We start from the raw sequence: 26,651 nt of genomic DNA on the forward strand, positions 1-26,651 counted from the left end.
GTTATTAAACATGTTCCTTTTATAGCACACTAAAAAGTAATAATTTATCATGAAAACATATGAGCATATCTAAATAATTTTGCTCTATAAGTAGTTTTCAATAGTTTCAAATGCAATGAATAGTTTTACTCTCTTAAAAAACAGGCCCCCAAGTTATTTACATTTGGCCTAGATAAGGTGCAACTAAAATATTGTCATAATCATACCTTGGTTTGTTAAGAAATATGCTTCTTATCTGTGCTGCATAGAATTTCAGATCACATGATAGTTGATTATTTTCTATTTTGGTATATATGTATATATAATATGTACATATGCATGCACACACAAACACATATATGTTCTCTCATTAGCCTGTATATCCTATCCATGTAAGGACTGCATCTGCTTCATTTTTCTATGTCATAAAGTTAGATATGTAGTAACTGCATAAATATTAAAAAGGAACAATATTAAAATATTGAAATAAATTGTAAAAATCAATTATGAGGTCTCATGATATTTAAAAAATTGGTTAAATTTTGTATTCCCCCCAATTGTAAGTTAGTAGAGGCATACCTTAGAAATACTGTGTGATAACATGGGGAGAAATGCCAGATATAGGTGATGGGGAGGAAGGCAGAAAACCACCTTGCCATGTATGTACCTATGCAACAATCTTGCATGTTCTTCACATGTACCCCAAAACCTAAAATACAATAATATACATATATATATTAAAAAAAGAAATATTGTGGGTTCAGTTCCAGACCACTGCAAAAAAGCAAATATTGCAACAAAGCTAGTCATACAAATTTTTAAGCTTCTCAATGAATATAAAAGTTACTTTTATAAAATGTGGTAGTCTATCAGGTTTACAATAGCATTACATGTAAATAAACAATATACACACCTTAATTAAAAATACTTTATCATTTAAAAACTGCTAATAATCATCGGAGCCTTCAGCAAGTGATAATCTTTTTGCTGGTGGAGAATCTTGCTTTTCTGTTGGTGGCTGCTGACTGATCAGGGTGGTAGGGGCTGTAGCAGTTTCTTTCCTTTTTTCTTTGAGATGTAGTCTTGCTCTGTTGCTGGACTAGAGTACAGTGGCACGATCTGGGCTCACTGCAACCTCCAGTTCCCGGGTTCAGAGGATTCTCCTGCCTCAGCCTCCCTAGTAGCTGGGACTACAGGCATGCGCCACCATGCCCAGATAATTTTTGTATTTTTCGTAGAGGTGGGGTTTCACCATGTTGGCCAGGATAGATCTCTTGACCTCGTGATCTGCCCACCTTGGCCTCCCAAAACGCTGGGATTACAGGCATGAGCCACTGTGCCCGGATGGAAGTTACTTAAAATAAGACAAGTTTGCTGGGTCAATTGACTCTTCATTTCACGCAAAATTTCATTCTAGCATGTGATGCTGCTTGATAGTATTTTACGCTATATAGAACTTCTTTCAGAATTAGTCAGTCCTCTTAAACCCTGCTGCTTCTTTCACAACTAAGTTTATGTAATATTTAAACCCTTTACATTTACAGCATATTCACCAGGAGCAGATTTCATCTCAAGAAACCATTTTCTTTCCTCGTCCATTAGAAGCAGCTCCTCATTTGTTCAGGTTTGATCATGAGATTGCATTTTTAGTTTGTTTCAGTTAAATTTTTAGGTTGTACTTCTAATTCTAGTCCTCTTGCTATTTCCACACATCTGCAATTACATCCTCCACTGAAGTCTTGACCCCTCAAACTCATCCATGAAGATTGGAATACACTTCCAAACTCTTGTTAATGTTGCTACTTTAACCTCCTCTCGTGAATCATAAATGTTCATAAAGGCATCTAAAGTGGTGAATTTTAACCGAAGGTTTTCTGTCTACTCTACCCACATCTACCAGAGGAATCACTATCTATGGTAGCTCTACTCTTACAAAATGTATTTCTCAAATCGTAAGTCATAAAAGTCAATATCCTCCTTGATCCATGAGCAGCAAATGGATGTTGTGTCACAGACATGAAAGCAACATAAATCTTGTGCATCTCCATCAGAGCTCTTGGGTGACTAGGTGCATTGCCAATGAGTAGTAATATTTTGAAATAATCTTTTTTCCTTAAGTTCACAACACTGGACTTAAAATGCTCACTAAATCATACTATAAACAGAGGTGCTATCATCTAGATTCTGTCTATTTCTAGAGCACAGGGAGAGTAGATTCAGGATAATTCTTAAGGGTCCTAGAAGTTTTGGAATGGTCAATGAGCACTGGCTTCAGCTTAAAGACATCACCTGCATTAATTCTTAACAAGAGAGTTAGCCTGTCCTGATAAGCTTTGAAGCTAGCCATTGACTTCTGTCTAACTATGACAGTCCACATTAAAAATCTGTTGTTCAGTGTAGCTACCTTAATCAGTAATCTTAACTAGACCTTCTGAGTAACTTACTGCAGCTACGTCATTAGCAATTGTTGCTTCACCTTACCCTTTTATATTATGGAGATGGCCTCTTTAAACTTCTCTGCTAGCTTCAAACTTTTCTTCTGGAGCTTCCTCACCAGTCTCAGCCTTTAGACTATTGAAGAGAGTTAGGACTTTCCCTGGATTAGGCTCTGGCTTAGGGGAATGTTGTGGCTGGTTTAATCTTCCACCTAGACCACTCAAACTTTGTCTGTTTCAGCAACAAGGCTGTTTCACTTTCTTCTTATCTGTGTGTAAACCAGAGTAGCGCTTTTAATTCCCTTCAGACTTTTTCTTTGCATTTAAAACTTTTCTAACTGTTTTGCATAAGAGTCCTGGTTTTTGACCTTTCTGGGCTTTCAACATTCCTTTCTCACTAAACTTAATGATATTTAGCTCTTACTTTGAAGTGAGAGATATGTGAGTCTTCCTTTCACTTGAACATTACAGGCCATTTTAAGGTTGTTAATAGGCTTAATTTCAACATTGTTGTGTCTCAGGGAATGAGAAGAGGAAGACAGGTGGGGAATACGCAGTCAATAGAGCAGTTGAACACACACAACCTTTACTTATTACATTTGCCATCTTATACGGGTGTGGTTCATAGTGCCACAAAATAATAACAATCAAAGATCAAATATAACATCCAAGATCAGTGATCACAGGTCACCATAACAAATATAATAATAATGAAAGAGTTTTAAATTTTGTGAGAATTACTAAAATGTGACACACAGATACAAAGTGAGCACATTCTGTTGGAAACATGACGCCAATAGATTTGATCAACTCAGAGCTCCCGCAAACCTTCAATTTCTAAAAAACACAGTACCTGTGAAGTACAGTAAAGCAAAGCTGAATAAAACTGGGTATGCTGTAGTCTATTTACAAAAAACAAGTTGAAACTTCCAATATGATTCTCTTTCAGAAGTTTTCGAGAAACTCTTCCATTGTTTATTACTGCATACTCATGTGCGTTATCTTGAAATTCCAATAATCTGAGGGAATTTGAGTGAACTGAGGACACTAACAACACTTAAGCTGTATTTTAGCCATTGTCTTTTTCTGGAGAACGTATCAAAAGCCTAAATATTTAAAACACATTATAGTATTCAGGTAATTACAACATGGTAGGATGTCTAAATGTGTATAGTATGAACAGTTCAAGTTTAAAAACATCATGATGGAGTTAGTAGCAAATAAAATATCTAAGCTTGTTATGCTATAATCCTCGTGATGCTTTGCATATCTTGAAGACTCTTGCAAAATGTTACCCAAATATCGTGATGATTTGGATCCACATCAAAATGTGCATGTTTAAAACAATGATTAACCATGGTAGACCTGTTTTTTTTGGTTAGAGATATACAGATATTGCCATTTCCAGACTGTGTGTAGATGATGGCAAAACTTGCTACTAACCAAATCATGAGAATTTTTATCATTTAAAATATTTAAAATCACCATAAAATCTGAAAAAATATACTGAATAAAACCAGATGTAGGAAGGGTTTTTAAAATCTCAAAACAGTAATGTAAATGAATAGTTTCATTGTTTAAATTATAGTTAAACTTTAGACATTAAAATAACATCAAGATTGAAGTGTAACATAAACTCCCCAGGAGGAAAAAAAAAAAATTAAAGCAAGGACTTTATACCTTTAATTGGAACCTGCTCTTTTTTATTCATTGTAATAAAATTATATTCTATCAGGATTTCCTAAAGCTCTTTACTTACTTGCCTTTATTGACTAAATTAAGACAGAATACTATTATTTTCTTGAATGGCCTTATTATAGTGTGAGCATTTTTTTAAATGTAAAAGTAGTGATTTTTTTTTGGATTCTACTTTCTGCATTTATCATAATCTTATTAAGATATCTTCAGTGATTATCAACATTTAGCTTTCATGACCTGGGAACTTGATTATCATCTCTGTTCAGTTTCTTGATCTATTGATTAAAACATCTCCTAAACTATTGTTTGCTTCATTATATAAACTTCTTCACATTATCTCAACATTTTTGTTAAATTATGTGCAGAATGAATTAAAATAGGCCAACATTACCTATATTTATTGTAGATTAAAATTTGTTTCTTTGCTCATTACTCTGCTTTATGACATACTGCCAATCTCTATCCAAATCCATATTTTGTTAGGAACATGCTCTTTAACTTTTGTTATGAAAATACATATGTCTCTAATAAATATTTATACCTACTATGAATATTTAGGCTTAAGCATGAGTAATATCGATCAACAATATTCTGTAGTGTTGCTTTAAATTTTATTACAACATCCTAAAGCTTTGTTTTTCTTTCTACTTGTTAGGAATGAGTTCTTTAATTTTCTTTTTATAATTTGTGAATGCATGCACATTTGTGTGTGCATGTTAGAAAAACAGAGACAGAGCTCACACTCTAAAGAGCATCAAGCACAAAAGCTAAATACATGGATATGCAATCAATAACTGTTTAAATATGTACAAACTATTTACAAAAGGAGGCTATAAAACGGTGAGAATTACAATTTTGAGTAAAGTGCTCCTCTGTGTTGTTAACCACTGTGTCCTCTTCATTTTTCTTTAGTTCTATTCCCAATACCATTTTTCTACCACAGAACTTGTCTCAAGCTGGATTCTCACAACTACCTGAGAGTTGCCTCTCTTCTATCTAGACTATCCTTTGCACCTCCCCCAAATTAATTGTTCTATAATACTGCATTTAGTCCAGTGGTCACCTTTCTCAACACCCATTCTCCATGGCTTTCTATTGCTTACTTGCCTTCAGGATAAATCAGTATCTTTATACTAACATGAACCTAACTCAAAGACACATTATAGTGTGTGGTTTCCTCTTCATTTGTAAGTTTATCCCCTATTGTTCACTAATAATCTCCTTGAGCCAAATAATATGTTACCACTTATGCAACCGTCCCTCTTTCTTTTCCAACCCTATTGGTTTTTCAGTGTTCCACCATTTATGGCTGTGAAATGAATTACCTGAGAACTTAGTGGCATAAGTAAACATTTATTATGCTCACTAATTCTGTGGGCCAGGATTTGAACAGGACATCAGGGACAGGTTGTCTCTGGTCTTCAGTGTCTAGGGCCTCAGCTGGATGACTCAAATGCCAGAGGCAAAAGTCATCTGGAGGCTACTTCAATGAGAAATTTAGGGGTTGACACTATTGACTGGGGGCCTCAGTTCCTCTTCACATGGGTTCTCCATGAGGGTCTTCTTATGTGGCCTCTTTGCGTAGGCTAGTTTGGACTTTCTTACAGGATGTTGGCTGATTTCCCTACAGTGGCTTTCCGCAAAAGGGAAAGCCATATGGAAGCTGTATCCTTTTTTATAACCTGGCTTCAGAAGTCATATAGTATGATTTCCACTACACTCTAATAGCTGGAGCAATCACAGCCTACCCAGCTTCAAGGAAAACAGTAAATAAAGTCTACCTCTTGGTAAAAAGTGGTGAGATCCTGGAAGAACGTATAGGACCAGAAATATTGATGTGGCTCTTTTTCATTGGAACAATGCCACAGTCAAGGACTGTAGTTTGTATCCCATGTGCTCTTTTAAATTCTCCCAGTATATTATAGGCCATACCAACCTTTATTCATTCTGAACTCTTACAATCTGTGATCTGATTTACAACCAGTATATTTCTTTGAATTGCTAACATTCCATGTCTATCTGTTTTGTCTCCCCAACTATACTGATAATCACTTTAGCACAATAACCTCATTTTCCCACAGGAAAGTAAGGTCTGTATTTTTATTTTTCCACAGGACCTAGCATAGAGCTTTGGACATAGTAGGAGCTCAATAAACATCTAGATTAAAGTCAGATAGATTTAGAATGAAATGAGAGCTATCACTTTTATGTACTGTGAATGAATGTGGTAGATAGTGTTTGGAAAAGATGTGAATGGGTGATGTAAGGGATAGTGGTTACAATAGCATAGAAATAAGTGAGAAAGGATCACCTGGTAAACACAAATAAATGTGTTTATGAATGAAACATGAAAGCTTAAATGTGAATAAGGCATGATGGCAGTCAAAGGAAGGTACTATTTTGCATCTTAGGTATTTAATTTCAAATTTGTATGTATTTAAAAACTCATTTAAATAATTCAAAGTATACTAATTGAAAGCATTAAATTTAACTCTGCTGGCATTTGAGAGTTGACAAGAGGATCAATAGGAGTAAATATTTTAATATGTATTGTTATATTTAATATTGTAATATTTTTCAAATGTGTTTAGCTATATTTTAAAAAGCATTTTTATTTGGAATGTTTTTAATTTTTTTAATTTGAAAATAATGCATTCTGATGATAACAAGCCAAGATATACAAAGAAAATCCAATAGTCCTATTTCTGCCATTTCTATATTGAGGATTCTAATTGTGGTTTGGTGTATTTTCACAGCTTTTTCCATGCTTATTTTGTATACTTTACACTGCTTACATATTATTCCTCATATTTATTGTTCATGCCATAATTTATTATTTTTAAATATGCAAGGCTCATGGTTATGTCAATGGTAATTTCTCTGTGTGATGATTATGGGATCTGATTAATAGTTATTGTTTTAAGAAGCTATTTCATAGACTTTGTGGCAAATGGGTAACTGATATTTTAATTCAAAGTTGAGTTTTTTAGAGATATAGAAAACAAAACGTTGACAGGGGAGGTTAAATTTTTCAGGTGAGAACTCTATCTACTGTATTAATTTGTTCACATGTGAGAACATGTGGTAATACTATGAAAGTACTACATAAAACTTTATAACTATTACTAACTAAAACACCAATGCTCACCAAATAACATTCTGGGATCTTAGCCTTGTTAAATTATACTAAAGAACACGTGTAATTTACATTTTACTAAACATTGTAAAATTCATACACTGAAAATTATTTGGACATAAAATTTTCATGTTGGTGGTAAATGAAGAGCATATTGCTTTTCAAACTCTCCCCAATCTCAGGAGTATTTCAACCTTGGACCATGAAATGAAAGGAAGAGAATAAAGATTGGTCAAGTGAAAATAGTAAAGTTCCAAATTCCTGTCTGCAATAACTCATTTTACCAGATCCCATTCTGTAAAGTGGTTAAATTCATCTCTACTTATTATACATGTATGACACTGAGAACTATTTTTCTTTATATTCACTGGCATAATTTTTAAATTTCAGTTATTAATTAAAAAAATCTACCTATGTAACTATAACCTACCTGAAACTAAAATGATTCTCCATTACATATTAGAAATTACATATTTACATATAACTATTGTGTATTTAAGATGGCCGATCACACTGAAGTAATGAAAGGCATTCGTCAATATCCAGGAGTTCGCTATCCGGTCCTTACCCCTAATCTTCAGGGTTTTCAGCGTGCTGTAAGTGTGCTACTAATATTTCTAAAATTTATACTCCTCTTATTGTTTTAAAGATATTTACAAAGTTCAAATTGTGTCATATGTAACTCTCCTGTAATATAAATATATGCTAATGTACTAACATGAAGACATAGAGTTCCATGTCCTCACAGCATCGGGGATACAGGTGATCTATATACCTGGTTCTTCTAGTTTAACTGTTCAAAAATTAAAACACAAAAGTAAAATTCTGCATTTTCATGAAATTTTTTAGAAGTGTATTTTGTGCTTCTTGTTAAATAATATAGAATACTATTTAAGCATTTCTCAATGCAATTTTTATAGTTATAATTATTATTGAATTTGTTTATTATTTCTGTCAACCTTTGTTGGTCAGCTTTTTGTGTTTGTTATTTTCTACCTCTAGGTGAGGCTAATTGTCATTGTCTCTGGCTCGAGTTACTTTCCCTATTTATCTCCTAGTTTGTTACTTTTGATCCTCTGTTACTTAGAAATTGATATAATTTAAATAAGGCTTTAATAATTTTACATATGAGAAGAGTCTCTTCAATTTTAAGGCATTACCCTTATGTGGGCTTACTGCAAATATTGGGCAGCAGTTATTTCTGGTGTTAATGAATATTTTTCACTTCTGTATGTGAAACTGTATTATGTAAAGCTGAGGTTGTGCGATATTAATTAATCATTATATTACCTGTTGGTGTATTTTGTTAGAACCATTTGTTTTTCCCTTGGGTTGGATTTGATGAAATCTTTATTGCATTGTCTAAAAAGTCATTTAAAAAATTGTAACTTTGGTGTCATAGTAGTCATAACAAAATGAACGTAACTTACACTGAAGAAGATACTGAAAGGACACCCTCATGTTAACTTAGAGGGGCAAACAGTGGAGTAGAACTAATCTTGACTTGGAAGTTAAGCAATTCTGTGCTCAAAACATGACTCCAGAACTTCTACTGCCTGTGCAATGTTATGCTAAGTATTTACCATTTTTTGTGCTACAGCTCTTTCATCTGTATGATGGGCATAACAATGCTTAGTTTACATAGTTTGTAGATTACAAAAAGCACATCCATAGTACTAAAAACAGTACAGACAAATAGTAGATGTTCACTAATAGGGTTTTTACTTTAGAAATTGAAAATTTATTTTGGATAGAGGCATAGAAGCCAATATTTTTTAAATGTTTAAGGAAAGATGAAAAGGTAGTTTTTAGGTTTTTCTCCCTCCATATATTAATGGCGGATTAGCAAGTGGGGAGAACAAAGGCCAAATGCTAGAAGTACATTAACAGAAGGTCTTAAAAATCCAGCCGAGAGACTAAGAGACTTGACATTTGAAAACAAATCTTTGGAGAAGCCTGGAGGAAGGAATAAAGTTGACAAAAGGTGCAAAAAGGAAATTGATTAGATTAATATTTTGGATTTAAGGACTGGCAAAAGGATCAAAGCATCAGGTACACAGAGTATGGTTGTAAAAGTCAGGATACAAAACAATAAAAGCTAGGTTAGGAGATCAAAGAAAAACTGGGGGCAAAATCTAAATAATGAATTGGAAAAATATTTTTCTGTTGAATTGTAGGAAGAGAAGGAAAACAGAAAGTGTTTAGTATCCTCCGTTTTAATAATTGGTTTTAAATAATTTTTCATAGAGGAGAAAGGTTTTATTGGGGTTATAGTATTGTTCATAATTAGAGTTATAGTATTTCTGAAGTTAAAACATCATTTATAAAAGGCAAAATTAAATAGGACAACCTCATTGTGATTTTTGTGCCTCACAGACTTATGAATACTGCAGTTTGCGGATTATTCTGTTATTATAAAATATTTTTACACTTCAAAAGAGTATTATGTGGCAAGATAAGAGGTATCCAATTTTAAATTCTAAGGCAAATGTTCAAGAATACATGTATGCCTTCATAGAATAGTTCATCTTTCTTCTACCACCATCATTTACATTTTTGAAATCATTAGCTTTGGCTGTAAATTATGTATTTTTCAGGTTGCTGCTGGAGCCACTGAGATATCAGTTTTTGGAGCTGCATCTGAGTCCTTTAGCAAGAAGAACATTAACTGTTCCATTGAAGAAAGCATGGGAAAGTTTGAGGAGGTTGTTAAGTCTGCAAGACAGATGAATATTCCAGCACGAGGGTTTGTATGAAATCCCACAATTTTATTTTGTTAATGTTTATTGTTAAAGCTTACTCATAAATTATCTAGACATTCTTATATCATTTATTAAAATATACATAGAATATCATATTTCTACTTTATTTAATCAGGGCAATCACTATATAGTTAGATCTCATTAACATCATTGATGATTATTAGTGAGTATCTAGTTTATGGAATGTGTAATGCAATTGAAATTAGAGGAACTAGCATGCAAATCTGGTAGTATTAACTATTTTATTAACATGCTATCACCCAGACGAAGCCCTCTTATATAAGCCTACATGTGCTCATAAGTTGGTATAAACTCACAACAGCTTTTGGAAAAGAATCATCTAATGTGGTTTCCAAATTTTTTTTTTAAAACACGACTTTTTCTTCAAAGAGTATTTTATGTAGAACTTCAATAGAATACAGCAGACTTAAAATTAAGCCTCTGAGCTGCTCTGGGAAATTGGGCCCATCATTTTACCCATTCTTTCTGACCTTCAATGGCTGACTTCTTTACTTCCTTTGGGTGATCCTAAAGCACCTACATAGTATCTTGCAGAACACTGTTTAAAAATACTTGATAAATTGCTTATGGAAGATCAATATAAATTTTTAGTTCTCTACTATTCTATTATATATGTTTTCTGTAAATTCAGGGATATCAGATATATCAATCCTTTTCTCCTCGCCTTGCCTTTTTCTTGTAGAAACTTATCAGCTGTTCATTCTAAGAGATGACAATTACAGGACATGGAAAAGAAAAACTGATCCAAGATCCACAAACCTAACATTCTCTCTCAGGAATTTAGAAATGGAATATCAAACATGGTTTCTTGTATTGAAAGATGATGTGATTTTGTCACTGAGTTAACTATTTTGGGGTTCCTAGGATGGAGCCACATGCAAATCAGTGACAAGACAGAGTGACAGAAAGCAGAAATGGAAACTGGAGGTTCCCAGCAGTGATGAGAGATGTAGAGGGAGGGAAGAGAGAGGGAAACATCTGCCTTGGTGGTTGCTTGCTTCCAGGACCAATAGTTGCTTCAAATATTATAACCAGGCCTATCTGCTGTGAAACCTATAATGCATTTGTGTGTGTGTGTGTGTGTGTGTGTGTGTGTGTGTGTGTGTGTGTGTGTGTGTTACTTAAGGAAGAATTTGTTTCTAAGACATTAGCTTTTTTGAATTAATTTTATACATATGGAGATATGATGAACACGTATCTTAACAAGATAAAGTGCATAGCAACTGGTAAATAGAAGGTTGAAAGCTGGGGATGGATTCAATTCAAATACAAATGTTACCTCTATTTTCTTTAAAATAAAGACGACGACTGTATTCTATTTCAATATGTGTTTAAAGCATGGAGTGGAGTATAAGCTTTTCTCATTAGAAAATTAAAAAGCATGTGACTGTAAGAAGTAAAGTGCTCACGTGGCTTGCTCTTCAAATAGGTTTTTTTAGTGTTGAAAGATGGATGCAAATATAAGTTATAGGAAGTAAGTTTTTATCATCCTAGCTTTCTCTTGTAAAATGGAATAATGTAATTGAGTTAATAAAAATCTTAAACCCTCTTAATACTCATTGTTTGACAAATAATATTGCCTCAGCAGAAAAATGAAAACTTCTAATTGTGCTGTGGCTTAAAAAGTTTTTCAGGCTTTGACGAACAAGAAGTGACCCACAGTAAAACCAAATGAGTAGAGTACATTGGAGACTTACTGTAGAATTATACTGTAGACAAATGTATGTTTTCCAGTGTGGATTTTGTACCTTTGGAGAACAACTCCTGAATTTTCTGAAACACTTTTCATTTTCAGAAATGTGCCTTTTAGTATTTGAGTTCAGTACCTATTTGTATAGTTGAAAATATCTTCTTCCTCCCCACAATTCTTACAAAGTTTAAATAAGATTTTATTTTTACTGGCAATCTATATTTTAGATATTCATCACTGTAAGTCATAAGCCGTTAGTACCTATTTCATGAAGAGAGCCATGCTCAACTAGTTGAAACTGCAGTAGATGCTTCAGCATGTCTTGCATGGCAACAGCTGCATCAACATATACTTGACAATCATCCAGAAAATTTATGTCATCAGTTGTCCGCTTTAAAGGCGATAAAGTAGTACACGTTTTATAAAAGCTCACTAAAACTATTTAAATTTTATAAAATAGTAAACTTTCATATGGTCTAAATAGTAGCTTTTATTAGAGTTGTGAAGGCTATTGTTAAATTCCCCCACACACCCACTGAAACACACATACAACACATGCATGTGTATACATTTTGAACACATGGTCAGAACTTTACATAACATCTGGGACACATTGTAAAAAGATACCATGCCAAATCAGTGACATAAAATGCAGAGTCAGCTAACTACTGGTGCATATACATTATATGCAAATGAAAAATGAAATGTATGCACTTTGGATTTTATTTTTAGTGGGCAGTACATGTGACATATTTTTAAACATCTAGGTAATTTTTCTATTAACTGTCTAAATTTTAGAAGGTTAAGAAGGCAAAGAAAAATAAAAGCCTGGGATAAAAGTGATTATTTTCCCTTTATCAATGGTATTTACTGGCTTGCCAGGATTCTTTTAAAATGGAAATACTTCAAGATATGAAGTAGTGCTTTAATATATAAGATGTTCAGAATGTATTACTTTTGGTCTAAAGTGATTACCAACTTCTCTTTATTGAAGTGATATTAATCACATGCTCACTCTTTGTGAGAGTGTTAATTTAAAAATTAAATTCTCAGTAAGTTGCCATTATTAATTTCATGGTTAAAATGCTTATACATAGAAATTATAAAATTACAAGGTCAGCAGGTTTGTATATTAAAGCATAACCCATGAAAGTTTTTTATGTAATTACATTTTATACTTCTCTTATAAAATGGCCTAGAATGATATGATTCATGACTAACCTTCTGAAAGTTTATACTGAAAGTTCAAAGAAGAGCATATTTAACATTACTCCTATGAGCCACACAAAATTATTCATTCATTGTTTTAAAAAATATAAAATTTTAAAATATGTATTTGTGAATTGTACCTGTTAATATTTTTTTAATTTCCAGATAAAGATGTGAAATAATGATAATGGTTGAAGGCAAATTAGTAATTTAACTAATATAGACAAGCATAGATTACTTTTAGATACAGAAAAACAAAGACAATTGTCAGATGTGATAATGTCATACTTTCGTCATTTTTTAAAATAAAATGTGCTTAATATTTAGGAGGACGTAGGAGTCAGATTTTCCTAGAACTGTAATGAATCTGTGTTTAGTTATTTTTTTAACTAGTTCAGCTCTATATAATTCTCATCCTTTAAAATGACAATCTTCCTAAGTGCCATGAAGTCAGGGCACAATATTCTCCCTTAAAACACTGTTTTGTTTTTTTTTTTCCTTTGAGAGATAAATTATAACTAAACACATTTATTCAAAAACTTGCAACCTGCTTGCTGAGTTAGCCAGAACATCTAGGTCACAATGCATTGAGTTTGTGTTTCATGTTCTCCTCGTCTAATGTAGAATCTCAGTATGGACTCAAATCCTGATCCTGAAGATAATACCAGTGTTATTAAGTGAGATAATGAGTCTCCCGATTTAGGGCTCCATTTTTAAGTACGCTGTGACTAGTAGGCAGCATTTCTTATGACAAATGTATCAAATCCCTTCCATTGGATGATCTACCTCTATGGAACACTTGCATTTATAGCTTCATATTCTTGTAAGTGGGCAGCAAGAAGCTGCCCACAGAAATTCCTTTCCAAATTCTACTGTTAAACTGAGGCCTAGGTCTGGAAGAACGATTCCATCATCATTATGTGCCACCAAAATTCGGTACATAAAACTCTAAAATAAGACATCTGTTAAAGCTATTTTCTTTCATACATATGGTTTGTTTAAGGGTTTATACATTTTTAACTTTATATATTATTCTGGCACTGCTGTGTGCAAGAATAACACATACCAAGCAGCGGTTAATATTTGTAATCTGGGTTTGTGCAATTGTGTCTAAATAGCCTCCATGTAGACATTTTAAGTAAGAATGTATTTCATCATTTCTCATGAAATTAGCATTAATATCTTTTTGTTATTAAATATTCATTTGCTAGATTATGCCTTGCCATACCTGGGCAAGAAGTAGATTTGTAATTTACACAAGTAATTTCAAGAAAGTTAATCGTGTCCCTAGGTGTGAAATTAATTCAGCACAGATTGTGGTTGAATGGTAAATGTTCATAGTCCATAAAGTCACTTACGATAATTTAAAATTATTTTTAACATCCTTTTTTCTTTTATTTTATATGATGTCAGTGTGAAACAAGTATGTAACAAAGTGAATTTAATAAGTATGAAAACAGAGTTGTGCATCACATGAAATAGAAAATTGAACATTTACAAGCTTTTATCATGAGATTAACTTTACTACAAATTCTTCAAAAGCATTTTGAAGAATTTGTAGTAAACTTTCTAAATAAAAGTACAAATTTACTTTTATTTAGAAACAATAGAATAAAACCTAGGCAATACCATTTAGGACAAAGGCATGGGCAAGGACTTCATGACTAAATCACCAAAAGCAATGGCCACAAAAGCAAAAATAGACAAATAGGATCAAATTAAACTAGAGAGCTTCTGCACAGCAAAAGAAACTATCATTAGAGTGAACAAGTAACCTACAGAATGGGACAAAATGTTTGTAATCTACCCATCTGACAAAGGACTAATATCCAGAATCTACAAAAAACTTAAACAAATTTACAAGAAAAAAAAAAAAAATTCCATCAAAAAGTGAGAAAAAGATCTATCTCTCACTTCTCAAAAGGAGACATTTATGCAGCCAACAAATGAAAAAAAGCTCATAATCACTGGTCATTAGAGAAATGCAAATCAAAACCACAATAAGATGCCATCCCATACCAGTTAGAATGGTGATCATTAAAAAGTCAGGAGACAACAGATGCTGGAGAGAATGTGGAGAAATAGGAATGCTTTTGCATTGTTGGTGGGAGTGTAAATTACTTCAACCATTGTGGAAGATAGTATCGTGATTCCTCAAGGATCTAGAACAAGAAATACCATTTGACCCAGCAATCCCATTACTGGATATATACCCAAAGGATTATAAATCATTCTATTATAAAGACACACGCACACCTATGTTTATTGTGGCACTGTTCACAATAGCAAAGACTTGGAACCAACCCAAATGCCCATCAAAGATAGACTGGATGAAGAAAATGTGGCACCTATACACCATGGAATACTATGCAGCCATAAAAAATGATGAGCTCATTTCCTTTGCAGGGGCATGGATAAAGATGGAAACCATCATTCTCAGCAAACTGACACAAGAACAGAAAACCAAACACTGCATGTTTTAACTTATAAGTGGGAGTTGAAAAATGAGAACACATGGCTACAGGGAGGGAAATAGCACACACCAGGGCCTGTCAGGAAGCGGGGAGCTAGGGGTGGGATAGCATTAGGAGAAATACCTAATGTAAATGATGGAGTGATGGATGCAGCAAACCACGATGGCAAGTGTATAACTATTTAACAAACCTGCATATACACCAGAACTTAAAGTATAATAAAATTTAAAAAATAAATAAATAAACATCATTCATAGGAAATTGGAACACAAAGAATATCTGGAAGAAGCACTGTGAATAAAGTTCAGAAATACTAAGCATTAGGTAAATTTATATTTAATTTTATTCAACTTTTTTAATGTAATTCAATAAAAAACAGATTTAATCTTAGGCATTCTTCAATTAATTCAAAATTGAATCAAAAATTTATTTTTAAAAAATGTAGTTAGGGATTGAAATGAGCCAAGTGCAGAGCTTTACCTTGAAAATATCTGATCAGATTTTCCCAAAGGATTACTCAATATGTTGAGTAGGATTACATTAAAATTAAGACAGTGGTGGAGGTAGAGGAAAGGAGAGAATTCATGGTTCAAAAATTTGTGGACATCTGAATTAAACAAAGTTATCCTTGTTAACCAAGCCCTCCAAATATAGGACTTCTTTAAAGTAGGGCTGGAAGATGGCCGTATTAGACTGAGTTTCTCATATTTACTGATGTTTAGAATCCGCTTTTCACCAGTCATTTCATGTGACCAGTCCTCCGAAGTTCTCACTTCTAGACTCATCAATCAACCGTACAGACAACCTAGAAGCTAAACATGTTGAGTGGGTAGGCCAAAAAAAAGTGGCGATTAAAGTGTTAGCACGAGATCAAAAAGGCAAGATTAGTTTGGTTTCTAGCAGCTGAATTTAACGTTGATGCTTTGTTTTTCTTAATTATTGTTTTCAAAAGCAGACATGCCATTGAAGTATATAAAATATAATATGGGAGCTATGAAATAAAATGTCTTTCTTCTTGAACAGAGGAGAACAAACTGCACAGTTATGTAAGTTTCAGGTCTCTTGAGATTTAAGTGGATCATTAAAAATTTGAGAGCTTGGCTAGTTAGAGGCAGAGTCAAAAGCCAGGAAATACACAACTTCGAGAAAAGTCTCAAACTACAAATTGGTTTAATTTGGTGAATAAAATAATATTTTATACATAATCGTGCTATTTATAAAGAGAGACTGTTTTACAAATTTCTTCTGAAGAGCAAACAATATAAATCATCATAAAATGGAACCTGAAACATTACCTGAAGTGTCTGGCCCAGATCATTGGGAACATATTCAGATGTTGAATTGTGTTTAGTTTGAGGGCTCGGGGAGCAGGGAGTCTGCCATGCAGGTCCCAGTTAGAATTGTCCAAAGGACACTTAGAGTAGTCCCCCTTGTCCACAGGAGATGTATTCCAAGACCCCCAGTGGATGCCTGAAACTGTGGATAGTATTATACCAAACCCTATATATGCTATTTTTTTCCTTTACATACATATGTATAATAAAGTTTAATCTGCAGATGTAGCCTCTCCAGTAATTTTTGTATGTTTGAGTCCAAACCTATTTCTGAATCTGTGTAAATATCCTCTACCTGCAGTAATGGCTTAGAGTCACCAGTTTCAGGAGATCCCTTGCTGAAGTCTTACAGGCTCAGTGCTTTCTGGTACAACACACAATCCTCAGTCAGAACTTGTTTTCTGTTAATGTCTTCCACACAATGGCTTTCCCATCTTAACTAAGAACTTATCACATAATGTCACTGTAATTTTTGCAGTTTGAGGTACAACAGCAAAACCAGCATGAATTTATTTTTTCCTTCTTCACAATTCTATGGATAGGAGTTTTATAGTCTTACTATAGATGTTAGCAACCTCTAGTACAATATGTTTTTTCTTTTTTTTTTGAGTTGATAACTTTCCCCATTTTACTTAAATTAAGTATTTTACAGCTTCTTTTTGGCATATCCAAATTGCCAATATCACTACTTTTGGGCTTTGGGCCCATTATTAAGTAAAATCAGTGTTTCTTAAACACAGGTACTGAGATAGAGTTGATCTCATAACTGAGAGAACCATTAAATGACTAATGGGCTGGGTGCATCTATATGCTGGTCAAAGGGAAGATTCACATCTCAAATGGTATGATATGAGATTTCATCATGCTATTCAGAGTGGCCCACAGTTTTAAATTTATAAATTGTTTATTCTGGAATTTTCCATTTCTTATTTTCAGACCATGGTTGACCACACATAACTAAGACTGCAGAAAGTGAAACTTCAGATAAAGAAAGGCTACTATACCAGTATGGGACGCTAACACCTTTCCACGTGGCTATGGGTGGGGCTGAGGCCATGTAATTAAAAATTACTCTAAGGATCCATCATTTTAAGAGGCAAAAACACAAAGAATAAAATGAGGTAGTTTATCAATTAAAGTAAAAAGACAAATAAAGCAAAAAGGTATAGAAAGTTTCAAAAGGTATGACAGAAAATAAGATCAAGGTAAAGATAATGTAAAAATCAGTCTGAACCAGTCTCTATGTCTGGCTTCACAGGGACTGAGCTTGTAATTAGTGTGGGAATCTGAGCTTGACACAAAGAAGCTTTCTCATTGTAAACAGCTAATTTGATGTAGTAGAAAGACCCAGCCTTCAAGTTGGACCAACAGTTTGATTTTAAAGCCTAGTTTAGCAGTTTATTCTATGTGTATTCTGCAAACTATTTTATTTACCTGAGGCTCAGTTTGCCACTGGTAAAATGGATTTATTGTGCAGATTACACAATTTTAAGCCTAGCCCCACATATGTTTAAAAATTTTATGGAGCAGCTTTTCCAAGGATGAACTGCTGAAGGAGGTTATGCCATTTTCTTTCAAAGAAAACCCCAAAATATTCTAACTTGAATACAAATTTACTTTTTAATTTCATCAGGAACTAAGTAGATTAATTCATTAACCTAACAGGCATATATGCTTTAGGAAAAGAAGTATGTATAAAGTACACGAAAATTTTTTTCTAAACTTTGCACATATTTATAGAGAGATCACAGTTTATACAGAAGATATTTTAAATACATGGTATTTTAATAGTAGGCTTAGGAGAAATAAAATCAATCAAATATTCTAGAGCAAAAATTGAATCTTGGCAGAATTCCCCCTTGATGCTAAGAAATAGTCTTTAATTTGTATGTTATCCACAGTGATAAATGTATTACAGGCTCTCAAAATGTATTGTTCATTCATTTAATAATAATGGCATGTTATTTTGTGTTGCTTATGGGATGGTGTATTCTGCATGAATGTAGTGAAGTAACTCCTATGTTTATATGCCTTAATTCCCCTTATTTGAGATTTCATGTAATTTAATCACTCCTGGCATTGTCCTCTCCTGAGGATAAGCAATAATTGACTCCACTCCAAATGTCTGTGACATTTATGCATGGCTTTTACTTATACTTTTTGTTTCAATTTTTGCCAAGATGATTGGAGGAATATGGGATAATAGTGAGAATCTGGGCCTGGATAAGGCCTAACTGTAAATTCTTTTTCATGATTTAGTTCTTCTAGCTAAGATTATTAAAGACTAAAACGTCTCAAGTCTTGTTTATCATATTTTTATACACTATTAAAAATGACCTCAACAAGCGCAAACACAAGTAAAACAATTCATATTTACTTCCACAGGATTTATTGTAATGCTGTGTTTTTTGTTAATTTTAGTAAAATTAGTTTCAATATGGTTGATGATTATTATGTCATCTGAATAATGTTTAAAAAATGAGTTCCAAGTTCTGATCTCTCAAATATGTGCTATTATTTCTGGCTACAGGATTTAGAACATAAATATCCCTTACATATTTGTTTACTATGAAAATTAGGAATGTCTTAGACAAGTATTCAGAAGGTAAAAATTACATTTTAACTAACACATTTGTGTATTTATTCATACAAGAAATAGCAATTGAGTACAGTAGACCCTCAATATCCATGGGTTCTGCACCTAGAGATTCAACCAACTATGAATCAAAAATATTTTTTAAAAATTTAAAATACAAGGCCGGGCGTGGTGGCTCAAGCCTGTAATCCCAGCACTTTGGGAGGCCGAGGCGGGTGGATCACAAGGTCAAGAGATCGAGACCATCCTGGTCAACATGGTGAAACCTTGTCTCTACTAAAAATACAAAAAAATTAGCTGGGCATAGTGGCGCGTGCCTGTAATCCCAGCTACTCAGTAGGCTGAGGTAGGAGAATTGCCTGAACCCAGGAGGCGGATGTTGTGGTGAGCCGAGATCGCGCCATTGCACTCCAGCCTGGGTAACAAGAGCGAAACTCCGTCTCAAAAAAAAAAATAAAATAAAAAATAAAAAAATATAAAAAAATTTAAAATACTAATAAAAATACAGTATAGCAACTATTTACATAGAATTTACATTGCATTAGGTATTACAAGTCATTCAGAGACAATTTAAAGAATATAGGAAGAATCCCCCCCAAACACTGAGGGATGACTGTATTTGTTTTAAACAATATACTGCCTTCTGATACCATGTGGGCTATGAAAATGAAAATTCAGCATAACTTCAAAGAGTTTTTAGCAGACTGAGAAAATAAATTATGTACAAAAATAATTATTGTACTGCCCAAACTAGCAAATACATTAAGAGAGATAACGATCCATACTATTAAAGTTTAAAGTTAATTCTAATCTCTGGAGTGATTTAGAGAAACTTCATAAAGAAGGTACCAGTACAATGAAGTCATTAAAAATATATGAGTGTATGAAAACATAATCAAAATAATAATTTTTTTTAGGCAGGGCATGGAATCTACAAAGAGCAAAGACAGAGTGAAGGGAAATCTCAGGAAATGTTTGGGTAACAGAAAGAAGTTTATTTTTATTGAAATAAAGTTTTTTTATGTAGACATATAGTAAAAGAAAGTTAGAAAGTTGGATTGGAGTTTCACAGATTACCAGTTTATTCAGTAGAAAATAGCAAGCCATTAAATATTTTCAACATGGAAAATATGTAATTTAATCCATGCCCTAAGAATATAATTTTGACATTAGAAATTGAAGTAAAATGGAGAGACATGGGACTAGAAATAAGGAGAGCACTTAGGAGAGGGCTCTTGGGAATGGTTCTGTACATTCAAGCTGCTGCTGGCAGAGGCTGAATGCCACGGAGTCTGGAGGGGAAGAATCAGCTAACTTTTGGTTATTGAGTAAGTTTGCAAAGGTGACTATCAAGTGACTTAGCAGGGCTGACCCTCAGAATAACTATGTCATTTTTTAAAATGGCAAATGCAGAGAAAACAGGTTTATGTAAGAGAAATAGGAATGGTGACCATTTCAGACATGTTTAACTAGATATGCTATATGAATGCATCAAGCTTTTAATATGCATGAGGAACTCTGGGGTTGATCCTGGGGTAATGGGCGTAATGGTGAGCAAGAGGGATTATGTAGGACTTAGCTGACTCAAAGACCCCTTTTCCATTCTCATTACAGACACACAAATTTTATAACTTTTAAAACATATCACCTAGCTCAGAAAATTTAAAAAAAAAGTCTCAGATTTCATCAATGCAAATGTAGTAGTCATGTACATTGATACCACAGAAGCATATGGGGGTATCTATCCAAGAAAGAGTACTTAGTGGTGTGGTAATGAGATTTTAATGTCTACATGGGAAAAATTAGATGTTCTGAAAAGGTATGAATTTGGAACTATTTCTTGGAGTCTGGCGGTACCACCTTTCCAATGCAAAATCAACGAAACCCATGCTAGCTATTTTTATGGGTTGTGGATTTATGACACATAAGAATGGTGGAAACCCAAATTGATAAATTAGGGTTGAAATTTGTTCAAAAACTGATAAATTCCATAGGGTAAGGGCAGAAAGCAATCGGATTCCTTCAATAGGATCATTAAAATAACTCAAGATGCTCAAAGAATTCCTACAGAAACTAAAATTATCATGAAAAGACACTCTCAATAACAACTATAAAGCACATGAGAAAACAAACTAATATAAGACAAATGAAACAAACACAGGAGACAACAGAAAGAAACTTTAGCAGAACAGAAGGTAACAGAACAATCTGAAAAAGGGATTGTAAGTTAACCACATAAAATGTTTACAGAGGCAAAGGAAGAGCGTTAAGAACAGATCTTTACAGAACACAAAATTAGTATTTAATGAAATGAAGCATTATCTATAAATGGAAATATATTCATTAAAATACAACAGTGAATGAATTAATTGAACAGTAGAGTACATGCAGCTTAGCTTACAATTAAGATTTGAGAAAATTGTAAGAATGAAGCCCAGAAAATAAATTAATGGAAACTGTAAAAGTGAGGTTAGTAGAAAATGCCTAGAGGAATTTCCATATGGAGAAATCAGAGAAAATAGATATGAGAAATATGTTCAAAAGGCAGTACCTTGAGAATTTTCTAGAAATTAGGAAAAGCATTAATGTTAATATTGAATAAGTACAGCAAATCCTGAGATAGCTAATAGTAAAATGCAGGTAAGATAAAAACAGATAATCCTAAAAACAGTAGAGAAAATTGATTACCATAAAGTTAGCTTGATGGAAAAATTCTTATTAGCAATAACTGAGACCAGATATAGTGAAATAATATATTCAAAGTGCCAAGATAACTTTCAACATAGAATTCTATACCTAGTCAAACTACTGTTCAAGAATGAAAATGAAATAAGACTGCTGAAAAAACAGTCTACAACATCTGCCATTCAGGCTCTTACCATTCAACTCTACCATTCAGGAAATTCTTAGGAAAAAACTACCATTCAGTTAAGTCAAAAACATTGAATCAGAATTGAGGGATAAGATGAAAAAAAATAAATGGAGCAACTGGAGTTTGCAGCTTCAGAAAAGTAGAAATTATTTGGAACGGGTCTGGGTAAAACTTAACCACCAGGCAAAGTTGAACAAAAATGTTATGGGACAGTAGTGAGGAAATTCCTGAGATTGGATACTGTCAGATCAATGTAATATAACTTTTTACACTGGGAATCAGTGCGGCAATCCAGGTGAGGCAGTATTGCTAATAGTTGAGTGATTTTTCAATGTTGGCAGTATAACAGAACTTGAAAAGCTTATAAAAAACAATATATTGGTGGTCGGATTTCATTCCCTAGGTTTCTGGTTTAATTGTTTTGGAACATATCCTAAGCATCAGTGTTTGTCTTTTTTAAAGCACCAAGGTGATTCTGTGCAGCAAAGGTTGAGAACCATTGTAATAGATTGTTAGAGAAGAGCGGAAGTCCAGAAGCTGACTTTGGCCACTTGTCAAAGAAGATAATTCAGTTTATTTTATGACGGTGGAGGCCTTTTCACAAAACTCAGGAAAAGTGGCTTAACTTTTTTAGACAGGGTTGGCAAGCTTACTGTAAAGGTCCAGACAATAATATTTTAGGTGTTGTGGGTCAGATGATTTCTGTTGCAACTACTCACCTCTTGCTGTAGTGTAAAAGCAGCCATCGATAAGTATGCAAACAGATGGGCATGGCTGTATTCTAATACAATTTTATTTATAAAAGAGTGATAGGCGGGATTTGGCCTCTGGGCCTTAGTGAACCAACTTCTGCTTTAGAATGTTAAAGCATACAGTTAAGGGAACATAGTTGAGAATTAACCATGAAGAAAGTAGCCCCATGTGTGACAATATCAAAGCAATGTTCTCTCACAAGATAGAGAAAAGAACATGAACATGAAATGCAACAGAGTGTGAAGGTCTCAGAAACATAGGCACAGAAACGTCCTGGAGGGAAAACTTGAATGAAAACAAAAATGCTCACATAGAGGGTTAAGGTTCTGTCAGTGAAGTGGGAGCTGTGGACAAATAATAATTGGAAAATGCAGGAGACATTTGTTTTGTTTTGGATTTGTTATGCTTATTTTGTTTTTCACATTTAGAAGGAGAACATGTAAATGAATAGCTTGGATTTTCTATTTATTCACATCTAGATGTTTTGGTTTCAAAAATCAATGTATTTATTTTTTAGCATGTTATTATAATCATTACATGTGTATTAAAACTGTTCCTCCTTTTCCATCCTTAGCCACCTTCTCCAGTGTTATGTTCATATAAGAACATTTTATTTTCACACATCTTGATTAAATGTACAGATTACCTAAAGCATAAACTTAGATTATTATGGTGATTGGAATAGCAGAAGGATGAGCTTCCTGTCCAGCATAACTTTCAAATTTTACTTGAATTTGTCCTTCTTTATCCTTTCCTATCCCTCATAACTGCTTGAGTGGCTTATATAACTACTTATTTAATACTAAAACATATTGTCAATTGACAGTTTAACACTTCCATAATTTCTGTGACCTAATTTGGTTACATCTTAGACTCAATGGCTGTGTACTGAATCATTGAATATGTTTTTAGTTTTCTACTCCAAAGACTGTTAGGAAATTCACAGTGCATCTTCCGATCAATAGCATATTAGAGTTAAGGAAATATACTGTCCTGTGTTTTTGTCTTTATTTTTTCTCTGTCATCTGCTTCCAGCGCCTCCACAGAGTTATATTTCTGAGAAACAAATCTGATTTTGCCACTACCTTACCTAATAATTTTCACTGTCTAAAGTGATTTTGAGTGATCTCAAAGTCCAAACCCCTTTGAATGGCATTCAAAGGTTTTGCTTTCTAAAGCCTTTCATATTGTGGCCCCACATATTCGATCTCCAGCCTCATTTCCCACCAACCCTCTCCCTTTTATGCAGCTTGCTTCATTCACTCCTAAATGTGAGACTCATTATGCATTATTTCAATATAAGAATTGTAAACATCTCTGAAGTAAGTTTAATAAAATGGGATCGATGTTGAGCTGAAAACAGCTAAAGAACACTTTTCCTGAAGCTTAATTATTCAAGATTGAAATGAATCTTTGTCTTTGCAGGAAAGGCTTGATTTTTTATATTAGAATAAGTTACCAAAGAAATTTAGAGAATATCGTTATTCTGAGCCTTCTGTACACACTAGTCACTCTTCTGTTTGAAATGGTTTAGGTAAACCCATGAGACAGAGACAGAGAGAAAGAGAGAGAGAGGGGGAGAGAGAGAGAGAGGGGGAGAGGGAGGGAGGGAGTGGGGGAGGGGGGGGGGAGAGAGAGAGAGAGAGAGAGAGAGAGAGAGAGAGAGAGAGAGAAAAGAAAGACTCTGAGGCTATGCCCAGTTCTAAGACTTTTAGATGATCAGTGACTGTATCTAAATAAGGCCAAAATATCCAGATGGGAGTAAAGAGAAAAGTTCACTTAGTCTTCTACATGATCTCCCTCTATGTTTCTAAAGACCCGGATATTTGACAGTTGAGTGTATGTAATTGTTTAAATAAAACCATGTATTTCACTGCTATGTTCTGCTTTGAATGTTAATATGTTGCTACAGTATGAGTAACTTCACAGATAATCACTTATAATTTATCTCCATCTGCCATCAAAAATGTATATCAAATTGTAATTATTATAGAAAGATAAAAATGTGAGTTGATTGAAAATGCCCTAAACTTTATTTGATTTGGTCTAAGGAAAAAATAATAATGAAGTAATAGTGCAAAATAAATTTTCTTTATGCAGTTTTGGCTAATTCTTAATTTTTATAAAATGGAAATGGCTTATTTACCACATGCATATTTATAAGGCTCTACTTTTAATTTAGGTATGTGTCTTGTGCTCTGGGCTGTCCATATGAAGGAAGCATTACACCACAGAAAGTGACAGAAGTAAGCTACATCTCCAGCTTTTGTGGTTTATGGTAACATGATATATATTATTTTTAAAAGTGGGCTATTGCTCTTACTGTTTATTGTATCTGCATAGCATGAACCCATAGATTAAGACAGGAGCCCTGAAGACATGTTTGATCACTTAACTAACAGTTTCATTTTAACACTGAAGTCCTGTACATTGACTATAACTCTTCAAAGTTAAGGGACAGTTGAGTCCTATAATTTGGCTGCTCAAAGGTGGAAGGAATAAAAATATGTTTTGTTTTTCTATGGCTGTAACGTAGTGAGTGGGCTTTTCAATCTCCATCAGAACATCCGGGTAGTTTGTGTAGAAACACTTAAACTTGCCTTGGTTTCTTAGGTAGCATTCCTCTTTTTCTCCTGCATACGTTGGCCCATTATATCAGAGTAGATACACTACTTTTGTGTTTTTGTTCTTTCATGATTATGTAGATGTTACTGCTGTGATTAAGTTGCTGCTATTCCAGAACAATTTTACAACAGATTATAGTCATTAAGGCCCGGATTATTAAAGCTTATTTTCTTCCTGTCCTTTATTATTAATGTCAATGAATACATGTACTATCTTTGAGATTATATTAGACTGACTCAGAAATTTATCGGTATATAAAGTACATTAATATACACCTGTTGTTAAAGTTGTTAGTTATGACAAATTTAGTAATAATGTCACCAAAGCAGTGAAGACTGCCTTATAAGAAAATCCAGATTTAGTCAGGATATAAACTTTCAGTTCAGCTAAAGCCATTCCTCTTTTGTGCACTCATTTGTACTTACTGCAGATTTTTCCAATGAAAGATATCATTTTATCTATTATTTACACAAGACCCTTGCACACAGAGGCACATATACTATGAAATAACAAAATTCAGATTTTGTAGTTTTTCACTTGCATGGGACCCTTTTAAGGTTCTGTTGTTAATCTACCTTCACAATTGTATTTCTATTTAAAGAATACCTCCAAAGGGTATAACTTCAGCCTGGCCCACAAAACCTGGATCTACCTCTGCTTAGGGGCAGACTTGCTTTCTTCCTTTCACTGTGCACCACATAAGAATGAACCACACACACCTCGGCTGAGGATCTGTTTCTGTACCCGAATGCCTAAGGTGCTACTGCAGAGTCATGTAACAGGCAGATAGGAAAAATTCAGGACCAGAAACCTTAAAGGGGCCTTTTGTGTCATCCTAATACATTTTGAGTTCAACTAACTCTCTTCTCTCTGAAATTACTACTTCAAACTGTGATTACCCTGTCTAAGCCTCTGGTCCTTCCTCTCATCGCCTCCCTCCTCAGTTTTTGCTTTCTCATTACACTGCCCTTTGCATTTAGCTTTTTCCCTACCTGGAATGTTCTTTGCATTTTATATGTCAGCTGCCTGGAACCCATTAACATTTGAATTTAATATTCTTCCTGGAA

The 26,651-nt window shown here is 33.7% G+C and overlaps 1 protein-coding gene across 5 annotated transcripts in view; it reads left to right on the forward strand.

The window, feature by feature from the left end:
* The window catches only part of HMGCLL1 (3-hydroxy-3-methylglutaryl-CoA lyase like 1), a 149,032-nt gene that overhangs the window by 53,302 nt on the left and 69,079 nt on the right, over positions 1-26,651 (forward strand). For all 5 annotated transcript variants that reach the window (XM_021665431.2, XM_021665434.2, XM_021665433.2 and 2 more), the window contains 3 exons: positions 7,749-7,844; positions 9,846-9,994; positions 25,142-25,205. In XM_021665431.2, the coding sequence (XP_021521106.1) occupies positions 7,749-7,844; positions 9,846-9,994; positions 25,142-25,205 (309 nt within the window). The remainder of the gene's footprint in view (positions 1-7,748; positions 7,845-9,845; positions 9,995-25,141; positions 25,206-26,651) is intronic.

This window comes from Aotus nancymaae, unplaced genomic scaffold, assembly GCF_030222135.1.
Source record: "Aotus nancymaae isolate 86718 unplaced genomic scaffold, 86718_ANA_hifiasm-v0.15.2.pri h1tg000040l, whole genome shotgun sequence".
Taxonomy (NCBI): Eukaryota; Metazoa; Chordata; class Mammalia; order Primates; family Aotidae; genus Aotus; species Aotus nancymaae.